This window comes from Sinocyclocheilus rhinocerous, unplaced genomic scaffold (genome assembly GCF_001515625.1).
Source record: "Sinocyclocheilus rhinocerous isolate Xijiao unplaced genomic scaffold, SAMN03320098_v1.1 scaffold623, whole genome shotgun sequence".
NCBI lineage: Eukaryota > Metazoa > Chordata > Actinopteri > Cypriniformes > Cyprinidae > Sinocyclocheilus > Sinocyclocheilus rhinocerous.
In genome coordinates, this window is record NW_015644631.1 from 2,191,882 (window position 1) to 2,205,658 (window position 13,777).

The following is a 13,777-nucleotide window of genomic DNA, read 5'->3' on the forward strand; positions in this document are numbered from 1 at the left end:
TTTTTTACTTAAGTACATAAAAAATCGAGTACTTTTGTACTTTCACTCGAGTAAAATTGAAAAAGGAGTACTTTTACTTTTACTGGAGTAATATTTTATTATACGTATCTGTACTTTTACTCAAGTACTTGATTTGTGTACTTCGTCCACCACTGGTGTTTCATTGATATTTTGGGGTTTTCTGTATATGCACCTTCTTCATATCTTTTATTACATTTTCTAGTGGAATACTACATTACACTTTTAGTGGAACACTTTGCTCACAGTGTTTAATATACACATTTAGCATGCAGATGCTTTCATCCAGTGCATTCTTGGTATACAGTTTATGGGAACTGAACCTACACTCTAAAAAATGCTGGGTTGTTTCAACCCAACTTTGGGTCAAATATGGACTAACCCAACAAAGCTGAAATTTGAAAACATATAACTTTTTCAATTTTAAGATACACAATCTATCAATAATATGTCTATTCATACAGTCAGTTAAAAATCATAAAACTGCGTATTTTGAGGAAATCATGCACACTACACATGATACTACTGTTGTCAACAGAGGCCACTTGTTAGAGATTGATGTACAGTAAAGCTCTGGAACCTGCTGTGACCAAGTATCGCTTTAACTGATCAACCGACTCGCTTAACAGATTTCCTAGAGGTGCGTCTTAGACAATGGCATCATGGCTGACCAACTTTTCTTTTGTGATGAACCTTATTGTCTCAAACTGCAGTGAAAACACAATTGGTTTAATCAAGGGTGAAGTAAAGAGATTAACATGGGACTTTTGAAAGTCAGTAACTTTAGATGATAATGAGGGACACAGCGGTGGATTTAAAGACCCTGTAGTGGTATTAGTGCCTTAAAACATGGTCAGGGTCAGAGAGCGTCTTGAGGGTTCAATCCCCTCCCCCACCCTATACAGTATTTCCTGGTTGCAGCACTGAGGGTCTTTATTGCTTACAATGCTGCTGTTTGTTTATTAGATCCACAGCATCCCCCAGTCGGCCTACAAAAGTGATTTAATTATATATCCTAATAAATATATGGGCAATTTCACAATAATCCTCAAATACAGACAGAAATGTCAGTCATGAAGGGTAAATCTCATGAAGCCCCCTAGAACTGACTTCGTTTTTTCTCCTTCCTGCTTTATTTGAATTTTATTGCCCTAGTCCTTAATTAACACACTGCTTTTTGGCCGAAAGACACCGCAAAGCGCCATTTTCTAATGTTTTATTTACTGTTTTTACATGTAAGAGCGCATTCCACCACTAGACGGCGACAAAGGCAAATATTTTGCAAGGAACTTTAGTGTTTGGCGTTTACACATTAATTTGACAGATTGATGTAATTCTCAGCCACATTACAGGATTTACTAACTGTATTTTACTGGAAAAAATTACCAAATAATTTTACATTAAACATATTCACATCCATAAAAATAAAACTTAGGGCTTCATGGCATTGACCTAAACTGTAGCGTTGGTTTAAAAGTATGGTGACAAACATAATAATACTTGAGTCATGAAAAACATTTCAAATATTATAAATAAAGCATGATTTCACAATCTAAAACTTTATTAAATAATTTTGTTCAACCCTATGTTGTTATGCTAAAATATTATTATTATTATTATTTATTTTTTCAGAAAGTGCATGAAAATGGACACTTAAGGTAATTACAAATATATTATTATATTTGATGTTATGTTGTATTTAATTTTTACAACATCAAGTGAGCATTATGAGCATTAAATATTAGTGCAGATCTTACAATAATGCAAAGCAAAATCAATTAATAAAAAAAAAAAAACATACACTAATATAACAAAAATAAATACTAATATTTTTAAAATACAAAAAGTTGTGGAAAATTAATTCCTAGGCCAAAGATCACAGGAGAGAAAACAAACAACTAAGGTAGGCCATTCAAATATTTCCCACTTCATAAAAAGATATTTCAATTAATTTGTTTCACTCTTTCTGCTTAGCATCAGTGTTGCATTGTTTAATAATGTCAGATGAAACATAATAATATTAAAATATTAATGAATACTTTCCATTAGCTGGGAGAAATCTTAAGCATTTTGCAAGCCAGAAAATCATTTTTTTGAGAAGGACCCCAGTAAGGTCACACCTTCCCAAACCTGTAACACCTCAAACCCCATGACACCTCCACTGGGGTCCCTGTGCCAAACCTGCTTCTGTTTTGCTGAATGAAGCAGCCCGATTCACTGGTGCAGGAAAACCGAGGAGCTCAAGAGGAAAATCTGCAGTGCAACAGCAAGGATTCACAGTTCACTATTGTTTTTTTTAAAATTATTATTATGCAGCTTCCTGAAAAAAATAATTCCGTGATCAAATATGTTTTGTAATGTGGCATGTGATGGTATCAAATACTTATACAATGTTTCAATTTTTCCACCATATTCAAATATCATAGAATCACTGGTGCAGGAAAACCGAGGAACTCAAGAGGAAAATCTGCAGTGCAACAGCAAGGATTCACAGTTCACTATTGTTTTTTTAAAAATTATTATTATGCAGCTTCCTGAAAAAAATAATTCCGTGATCAAATATGTTTTGTAATGTGGCATGTGATGGTATCAAATACTTATACAATGTTTCAATTTTTCCACCATATTCAAATATCATAGAATTTAAACGCTGCTTCAATAGCATGGAATTACTACATTACTATAGCCAAAAAACAGGTACATCCAATAGAAAAACATGATATTACTCTTGTACCAATACCAAGGGATATGTAATACTTGGTATTACCACCCCTTATGAAAAACAAGTACACTTAACTGTATTGAATGTGCACGTATAGTGTACTTTAGGTTTTAAAAGTAAATTTTTAAACAACTTGCAGATAACATAATACTATATAATACTAAATAATCTAATAAAAGGCCACTTAAGTGTACATAAAGAGAGTAAACTTTCATGACTATGTTTAACGCGCATTGTAATAATGTCATATTAAAAGTTACTTTAGAATACATTTTAAATCATGTTTTAATATTTTGTCACACTTCAAAGAAGTATCCTTATTTTGATGTGTTGACTAAATGTACTAAAGCACATGTAGTTGATTATAATTTCAGCGGTGTTATTTGATATTACATTTAAAGTTAACATTTTAAATGTACTAAATTGCAACTTAATCATTACAAATGTGTAAACAACTATATTTAAATAGATGGCCAATTTAAATAAAAATGACTTTAATGTATATTTTAGTTTACCTCAAGTTGTCAGTACAGTCGGCATTACACTTTAATCATATTTCAAAGACAATAGAAGCAATTGCGAAATTACATATAGCTACTTCCGTTCTACTTTGGCCAACAGCTCTTAAGTTCAATTAACTGCATTAAATATATATATTTTTTTACCTAATTTAATTGCAAACATGCAATTAAATGTCCAAAACGTTACATTCAGCTTGCATTCAAGTATATTCTTTCAAAGTATAAGGAAAAACTAAAGGGAACTAATGGGAAATATCTAAAAATGATAATTTCATGTGGCCCATTATAGTAGGTCCCCTGTCCACCAGTAGTGCACCTGCATGTAGCCTTTGTCTTTGACCTTGTGCGGTTTCTCTCCCTCCCACTGACTCTAATCAAATGTGTGACCTGCCATCTAGCTCTCCACAGGTGCAGCTCACACTCAATACTAATAAAGAAAGAGCCTCACTCCTGCCCCCTGCTGGCTGACGCGCACCTGCCCCCTCCACTTCGCATTAACTCACTCCAGCCCCCTGCATGTCATCTCCCTGCGTCTCCAGTGAACCACATAACAGTAGATCTTCTCCCGACATAATCACAAAACTGCTCCACTGATACATCACGTCTTATTTAATGTGTTGAATCCACCAGTTTGGGAAGATTTTTAGTGAATAATGGTTTAAATATCGGTCTGTTCTTCTCACAAAGAAGTGTGGCTTCAAAAGATGCAGAATATAGAACATGATAGACTTATTTTATGATATATAAAGCCAGAAGACCCAGAAGACCCAGAAGCAACACAGCTTACCTATAAATACTGGTTTATTTACAAATGAATTAAATCAGTTTTACAGTAGGTTTGATAAAACCATACATAAAGTTAGGGTTGACCAAGACTGTTGCCAAGTTTGGAATACCATCACTCTTACAGAGGAGGAGATATGCTGGCTGTCTTGCTAGGGTAAACCCTCATAAAGCACCTGGCCCGGATGGTCTTCGAGGGAGGGCCATAGCATTTACCAACTTAAAGGTGTTTTTACTAGATTTCAGATTTTGCTTGATTACACATACTGTCCCACTCTCTTGGAAGAAGACCACAATCATCCCTGTGCCTAAAAACGGCAACCCTGTATCACCTAATGATTTTAGACCTATTGCCCTTACCAGCATTCTATGTAAATGCATGGAAGGGGTTATGTTAGGGCGTCTGCCAAATACTCACTTGTCAGACCAATTGCAGTTTGCTTATAAAGCACAGAGAGGCACTGAGGATGCTACTTTAACTCTGCTTCATGTGATCAGCAAGCACCTTCAGCACCCTGGCGCTTTTGCTAGAATTTTATTTGTTGATCTTAGCTCGGCTTTCAATACTGTCAAGATAGACTTTTTATTAGACAGACTATTAAAACTTGATACCAATGGGCATCTTGTGTTATGGATCAAGGACTTTTTAACTAACCGTCTTCAAAGAGTTTTTGTACAGGGTACCATGTCTGACGAGGTTACTTTGAATACTGGAGTCCCCCAAGGCTGTGTGTTATCACCTGCATTATTTTCTATGTATATGAATGAAATGCAGATTTGTGAAAATAATTTTACCCTACTCAAATATGCCGATGACATGGTTATGGTTGGTCTCATGGTCAGAGGAAAGGGGGAGTTAGAGAGGGCCTACTTTGAGCATATAGACCATTTGGTGGCATGGTGCGAGGAAAGTGCTCTGTTACTTAATGCTCTTAAAACTAATGAACTTGTTGTCAGCACTAGGGAAGGGCAACCTACATGTCAGCCAGTCATAATTGGGGGCCAACATGTTGAGATTGTAAATAGTTTTAAATATCTAGGTATTATCCTAGATTGCAGCCTAAATTTTGGTGAGCACATAGATTACATTTAAAAGAAGGCAACCTATAACAGTAGTGTTATTAGCCTATCTCTATACATTCATTTTATATCCTATGTGTCTGTAATTCATGGGGCAAGTACTTGTATGTTTTGTGTGTTTGTTGTATTGGACTGTGAAGTCAAGTGTATTTGTGGTGCATGTTATTGTGGGGCCGAAGATAAATTTCCACATGTGTGGACATTAAAGATTTTCAATTCAATTCAATTCAATATATATTTTTGACAGAATCACAGCTATCGTGCCTAAATCTGCGACTACAGGTCATTTTCCGCCAAATGTTCGTGCTAGAACGCGCCTGGTGTTCGTGCATCAAATTCTTTGATATTATCATTGAAGTGCTGCAGAGTACAACCTCGTTGAGTGAGCGGTGCTGTAAAACAGGTTAATTTACTTAATCTTTTTAGACAAGCTGCCCGAGTCCTGTTGCTATATTTCATTCATAATGGCTTTAATGTTACCCATATTCTTTCTGGTGATGTCTAACCGAAAGCATTTTGGTCTGATAGGAACAGACACAGATACAGCAGGGCCATCAAGGCAGCATAACAGGTTACCAACATTCTTTACCATCATTCTTTATGTATTCACACAGAATGGCTTGAATGTTACCCAGATTCACTCTGGTGATTTCTAACTTCCATTTATTTTATATCTTAGATCTGATATGAACAGACGCAGATGTGTACAGTAGCATCACCAAATCCGACGACACAGCATTAGTGGTTACTGAAATCTGTTATACATCTGTTAAGCCACACAGAATGGCTATAATGTTACCCAGATTCACTCTGGTAATGTCTATCTACCTCTACTTAATATATCCTAGAAAATATTTTGGTCTGATGTGAACAGCTGCAGATATACAGCAGGGTCACCAAATCCAACAACACAGCATTAGAGGACACCAAAATCTGTTACCTCCCTCTATTTCACACAGAATGGCTTTAATGCTACCCACATTCCCTCTGGTGATTTCTGACTTCCTGTATTTTATATCGTACAATGCATTTTGGCCTGATGCGAACAGACACAGATACAGCAGGGTCACCAAATACGAGAACACAGCATTAAAGGTTACAGAAATCCATTATCCTCCTTATTTTCACACTGAATTGCTTTAATGTTATTCAAATTCACTCCGGTGATGTTTATTTTTACTCTCTAGTAGAAACCAGTTTAGTCGGACATGAATAGATACAGCAGGGTCAACAAATCTGACAAGGTAAATATGTAGAGCATAACAGGTTACCAAAATTGGTTACCTCTCTCTATTTCACACAGAATGGCTTGAATATTACCTAAATTCACTCTGGTGTTGTCTAACCTTCTCTGTTTTATTTCCTAGAACACATTTTGGTCTGATGTAAACAGCTGAAGATATACAGCTGAAGATATACAGAAGTGTCATTGAATTAGTCAAAGCAGCATAACAGGTTACCAAAGTTTGTTACACCACTCTATTTCACAAAGATTGGCTGTAATGTTACCCAAATTCACTCTGGTGATGTCTAACCTCCTTTGTTTCATGCTCTATAAAGCATATTTGTCTGATGTGAACAGACATAGATACAAACAGGTCACCAAATCCAACAATGCAGCATTAAAGGTTACTGAAATCTGTTACCCCCCTCTATTTGACACAGATAATGGTTGTAATGTCAGTCAAATTCACTCTTGCGATGTATTACCATTTCTATTTTATATCCTAGAAAATATTTTGATCTGATATGAACAGACGCAGATGTGTACAGTAGCATCACCAAATCCGACGACACAGCATTAGTGGTTACTGAAATCTGTTATACATCTGTTAAGCCACACAGAATGGCTATAATGTTACCCAGATTCACTCTGGTAATGTCTATCTACCTCTACTTAATATATCCTAGAAAATATTTTGGTCTGATGTGAACAGCTGCAGATATACAGCAGGGTCACCAAATCCAACAACACAGCATTAGAGGACACCAAAATCTGTTACCTCCCTCTATTTCACACAGAATGGCTTTAATGCTACCCACATTCCCTCTGGTGATTTCTGACTTCCTGTATTTTATATCGTACAATGCATTTTGGCCTGATGCGAACAGACACAGATACAGCAGGGTCACCAAATACGAGAACACAGCATTAAAGGTTACAGAAATCCATTATCCTCCTTATTTTCACACTGAATTGCTTTAATGTTATTCAAATTCACTCCGGTGATGTTTATTTTTACTCTCTAGTAGAAACCAGTTTAGTCGGACATGAATAGATACAGCAGGGTCAACAAATCTGACAAGGTAAATATGTATCTTAAAAACAGCATAATATAATCTAGTGACAGATTTCTCCAGGTCATTGATTACGGCACAGCAAATATCAATGGTTCTAATAATACCTGAATACCTGATATTAGCATACATTTTGTTAAAGATTTATGCTAATATTTGAAATCAAGGTTGAATATTTTACCCAGTTTTGCTTCTGAAGCAAATTTATCCTTTAAAGGATACTTTCTTTATTTTGATTTGCACAAATACTTTTACTTTTTAAATATCAGTGAATTTTATTCAATTCACAAAAAATCTTTTTCCACAGAAAAAAAAAACCGGCAACTGGTTACGCATGGTGTAAGCAGTGGTAATCGATTTGATTCTCAGGAAAACACAAAGCAGTACAAATGTATAGATTGAATGCTTTGTAAGTTACTTTGAATAAAGCCTTTGTCAAATGTGTACATTTTATAAATATGTTTCTCACCTTTGTACATTCCACTTAAGGGTTTGGTTTGTTTTTACGCCTGCGATTGAGTAGCTGGTAGCACAAACCCAGTCATGTCAAAGTTGATTTATTATCATTTGTCTTCTTTGCAGTAGGTAAAGAAACCAGTGTCTCCAGGAGCCACGGGGCATGTCGTTTTGTGTATAAACAGAATATGTGTTTCAGGCAGGCCTGACGTCATCGTAACCTGTTTGCATATGTCTTTCTGTGTACACTATACTTGCAGTTGATGCCCTGGTAACAATAGATAACTAAGCAATAACCTGAGATTTTCTCAAAGGCTTTTTTTGTCTGTACACCTTAAGGTAAGTGAACATCACCTGTGGCTTTATAGATACAGTGATAGAGATTTGATATATAGATCAGCTGAGCTCCAGGAATGACTGCTGTTGTTGATACTATCAACTCTTTTTTATTTATTTTTTGTGAAACTGGGTGTGTCTTTCAGATTTGAATCAACTACATTCAAGCACAGTCTTGCGTGAACCTTAACAGATGGATCATGGGTTATGTGCCCCAAAAGTAATCTTTCGGATAGACAGGCCACCTTGTTTGACATGTCAGTGTGACGTCAAATCCTCACGAGATCTGCAGACATATGTAAAGCAGACAGGCTCGATGGGTTTTGCCTGCATGGAGATGTAATAGATGGCTTACCTCTCTCGCTTTGATAACATGACTGGAAGCCAGCTGAACTTTGGCCTCTCTGTAGGTTGACAGGTGATCTGACGAAGGAAGACTGGGGATTGTTTCTCGATTTTACTGGATTAATGGAATTTTATGAGGTAAGTTGTTGTTCTGGATCTTATTATAATAACATTTAAGTTTACAAAAAGAACATGCGTATTAAAATCTGAAAGCCGGTACCTGTCTGTGTACTGAACAAACAGTGTAGTAGTGTAGATAATATAGTTATGATAAAATAGCATAGTCGCATAATCTTCCAGAAATCATTCTAATATGCTGATTTGTTGCTCCAAAAACCTATATCATTAACAGTGTTGAAAACTGTTTTTCTGGCTTAATATTTAAAGGGGTCATATGATGCGATTTCAAGTTTTCCTTTCTCTTTGGAAGCATCATATGACCCCTTTAATGTTTTTGTGGAAACCATTATACACTACTATTCAAAAGTGTGACCCCAAAATATAAAGGGCAAAGGGGGAAAAAGAAAAATGAATACTTTTATAAGACATTTATACAAGTTATAGAAGACATTTATAATGTTGCAGAGGATTTACATTTAAATTAGAATATTCATTCAAAATAAGTAAATAAATAAATAAAAAATAAAATAAAATCACAAGAATACATTACATTTTAAGTTCTTCCAAATTGTAATAATATTTCACAGTACTACTGTATACTGTATTTTTGATCAAATAAATGCAGCCTTCATAAGCATCAGTGTTATATAAGTGGTATACTATTATATATTTTATTAATATTTTTAATTAGTATTTATTTTCTATTTTAATTTGAGTTATAGTTGAGTAATTGTGTTGCTTGTCATTTTTATTACTTTTTTTTTTTTTTTAAATATGTCTATATATTATTTTTATTCATTTTTATTTCAGTTTAAGCTAAACTAAGCGAAAATGAGAAATGATTCCTTGGCAACTAGCTGAATTTGTACTTTTTTAAAAAATATTTTCTTTTATTTCAGTTAAACTTCATATTATTTCAAGTAACATTTTTTAATGATTTTAGTTTTAATTTTAGTTTTAGTTGACAATAATAACCCTGGTGAGCATAAGAGACGTCTTTCCAAAAAGAAAGCTGAAAAAAAAAAAGGAATTATTCCAAACTTTTGACTGGTAGTGTAAAGTCAATAATTATTTTATACTGAAGTTCATAGTGTGATATATAATATAATACAGAAGCAATTGGGGTAATATCAGTAATGTCAGAAAAGTTAGAAAAGCCTAATAATAAGTTTGATTATCAAATAGAAATAGTTTGAATGACTTCGTGAGAAAATGACTGGAATGTCTGGAAGCATGTTTCAAATTAGTGGTAAGTCGCTTAAGTGTCTGCTAAATGACTAAATGTAAATGTAATGTAAATGTATTGACTGTTCAAATGCGGAGTTTTGCGCATGGTGTGTGTGTGTGTGTGTGCGCGCGCGCGTGTGTGTGAGAGAGAGAGAGAGAGGGTCACATTACAGTGGAGTCAGCTGTCTTAACCATGGCTTGTGTACTGCAAACACCCCCTTCAGGATGATACAAGACCCTCCGCTTCGCGTCGGGGTCCAGATCACCCTGTCGGGGGTTATTCAGCGATAACAACCGGCTGGATGTACATTATCCCTTACATAATATGTCACAATGTTACTGTTTGTTTACTGTATTTTTGATCACGTAAATACAGCTTTGGTGAACGCAAGGGACTTCTTTCAAAAACATTTTTAAAAAAATAATAATTATTCCAAACTTTTGACTGGTAGTGTAAAGTCAATAATTCTTTTATACTGAAGTTCATAGTGTGATATATAATATAATACAGAAGCAATTGGGGTAATATCAGTAATGTCAGAAAAGTTAGAAAAGCCTAATAATAAGTTTGATTATCAAATAGAAATAGTTTGAATGACTTCGTGAGAAAATGACTGGAATGTCTGGAAGCATGTTTCAAATTAGTGTTTACCAAGACAATAAGACATTTGCGCACAGTTTTCATGTCAAAGACACACCTACAAAAATAATAGAGGAATTCCTGACGCTTGAAGACAATCGACTGAGCATACTGAACATTTCAGGGCTGTGTCCCATCAGTTGCCCTGCCCGTTTCACAATGATTGCATTTATTTTAGGGCTGTAGATGCTGGTGTGATGATACCTGAGGAAACATGCATGTTTTTAGACTGGGTCTTTTTCTTCTGATCACCACGGGTGAGTTTTCATATATTTACTTTATCAGGGCGCCCACTGCATCTGCACGCATCAAAAACACACACTTAGAGAGTATTTTAGTTTTGTTTTCCAGTAAAAATATCTAAATATCTTTAAAACAAGACTTGTTTGTTTCACCCACTGACAAATTCTTTTTCTTTTTCTTTAATAGTAAACTTAACCAAATTTATTCAAAAAATTAATTCTTGAAAACAAGTCTCGGATGGATGAATGGTTAAGTAAAAGTTGTTGTTTTTTTGGAGTGTGGAAGTATCAGAATTGTAAAATTGTGATTTGCAGGCTTGGAAAAGTCACTGAAATTAATGCAATCTTAGAAAGTAATGGACATTTCTATGGGAATGTAGACCGGGGCAAGTCGTCACGTGTTATTCCAGTCAGTATTTCTCAGAGCAGTTTTATATTTGATTTTGTCACATTATATGAATTACGTTGAGATAATCAAATCTGTAACAAGTTATTAAAAAATCGTGCAAATTGAAAACATATGGCAATATATGGTCATTTTAGAAAAGTATAGGATGATATTGGTTTAAATATTTTATTTAGCTTTATTTATTTAGTTCATTTTAGATTGAAGGACAAATTTGACAAACATTCACTGCTAGAACAAAAACCCACACAAAACCCACAAATTAGTGTAATTCATTATTGACTTTTGACTCAAAACCTCATATTCATTGAGATATAGCCACTGTGAGCCCCTAGCCCTGGTCTGTATATTATCTAGTTTTGCTCAGCTCTATATTAATGCCGTTTTGCTATATTTCAAAAGAGGGGGGAAAAAACATAAAATAGTAGGCCTATACCCAAAAATATTCCGTAATTACCCTTAATGCTCATTTACTTTAAACATGATTTACGATGAGAAGAAAAACAAGAAAACATGCTTTGAATAACTGGATGTAAACTAAACCAGCTGTTTGGAATCATTTGTTACTTGTGTGTCGTTGACTGCAGTGGTGTCCGCTCAGGTTCAGGTGCAGCTACAGCCTCTGAATGCAGCGGTGCTCCGTGGTTCGAAGGCTCGGTTCAACTGCAGCACAACTCAGCCCCCATCCGTCATGACCTGGACGGCCAACGGACGCTTGGTTATCAACATTCTGGAAGCATCCGGGGTGACTAACAGCGCAGATCGTTTTTCTGCCACAAATTTCACCACGCCTGGAGATTACAGATGGGAGTTTGCAATTAGCAACGTGCAGAGAGACGATGCGGGTGAAGTCACCTGTCAGGTTTTGGGTGGAGTGCCTAGAATGGCCACACTGTCTGTACAAGGTGAGCAGTGTTTGAAGTTCTACCATGATTCATTTCAACTGATCCATGCCACGTGACGTAAAATGTTTTGACAACACAGATATGATTGAGAGTGAAATATGAGAGTATATGAGAGAACGTCATCAAGTCAGAGCAGCTGCAGATAATTAAAGCTAACAATTAAAAAAATTATACAGAAAGACAGACCGTTCAAAAGTTTACTTTTATGAAACAAGGATGCAAAATGTTTAAAAGTGACAGTAAAACTTTTATAACTTTATACGATTTCTATTTCAAATAAATGCTGCTTTTAAACTTTCTGTTCATCAACATTGATAATAATAATAAATCTTTCTTGAGCGCCAAGTCAGCATATTAGAATGATTTCTGAAGGATCATGTGACACTAAAGACTGGAGTAATGGAAAATTCATATTTGCCATCAAAGGAATAAATAAAACTTTCAATTATTTTTTAAATGTAAAAATAATTCAGATGTTCCTGTGGCTCAGTGGTAGAGCATTGCGTTAGCAGCGCATAAGGTCGTGGGTTTGATTCCCAGGGATCACACATACTGTTAAAAAATGTGTAGCCTGAATGCACTCTAAATCAGCATCTGCTAAATGCATAAATTAATTATTTAAATTAAATATAAAATAGTTACTTGAAATTGTAGTAATATTTCACGATATTTTATTAGTGTTTTTACTGTGTTTTTGATCAAATAAATGCAGCCTTTGTGAGCATAAGACACTCACTTGAAAAACATAAAAACAAAAATAAACTGACACTGAACTTAAAGAGTAAATGAAAGAAAGAAAATTAAAAGTTTATTTGCATGAGGACTGCTGGATCTCTTTAAACCACTTGATCCAATCTTTAAGAACATTAAACAAGGATAAGTAAACAATTAAAAGCAGACAAACGCAAAAGCATGATTTGATCTCTCTTAAGCTAGATAATTTGTTATTTTACTCTCAGTTCAACTCGTTTATTCAGGTTGCCTTTGGGTGTACAGTCAGTATAGTAAAAGGCTCTGTGTTCAAACTACTGCTTCTCAGATGATTTTTGTCATGGTTTGAATGTTAAATTACACTCTTCAACAGCGCCTACTTTCTTGCTTCAGGCTTCATCTTTGAGCCTAAGTGAGTTCCAGCATGCACCTACATCCACCTACATATGCTGATCTGTTTTACAACCTTTAAGCATTACTCAGCAATTTTATGCATGACAGAGCGTAAAATTCGGCTAGAACATTCCCAGAGACTGTCTCCTTAAATACATCTGCACTAACTAATGCCCTCATCAGCACTAAAATAACCTTTGTGGACCAAATAAGCATCTATCAGCTAAATAACAGAAGTCATTGTTTCTCCGAGACAACAATGAAATTAAAACAAGACCAAATACAAAATACACGTTTCAGAAGATGTCAACAACGTTCCAAACTATGCTCAGATTTGCCAAGATAAATAAAGTCAAAGATCTCAAAAGGAACTCAAATATCTCTCGGCAAATTCTTCCCAATCCAGATTATATTCAGTATTACTTTTATTGCTCTATAGGTATGTCTAATTTCTTTCTGTTTCTCCTTAAATTGATTCCTAAATAAAACCAAACTAAGCACTCCTTTAAGTCTCCTGAGCAATGAAAGAGCAACCTTTGAGCAATAAAATGTATTAAAATAAAATAATTTTCTC

General features: G+C 35.0%; 1 protein-coding gene across 2 annotated transcripts in view; it reads left to right on the forward strand.

Moving 5' to 3' along the window:
* Window positions 1-8,276: 8,276 nt before the first annotated feature.
* The window catches only part of LOC107758697 (immunoglobulin superfamily member 5-like), a 9,107-nt gene continuing 3,606 nt past the window's right edge, over window positions 8,277-13,777 (forward strand). For both annotated transcript variants that reach the window (XM_016576499.1, XM_016576500.1), the window contains exons 1-3: window positions 8,277-8,697; window positions 10,725-10,803; window positions 11,782-12,099. In XM_016576499.1, the coding sequence (XP_016431985.1) occupies window positions 10,761-10,803; window positions 11,782-12,099 (361 nt within the window). In that variant the 5' untranslated portion in view covers window positions 8,277-8,697; window positions 10,725-10,760. The remainder of the gene's footprint in view (window positions 8,698-10,724; window positions 10,804-11,781; window positions 12,100-13,777) is intronic.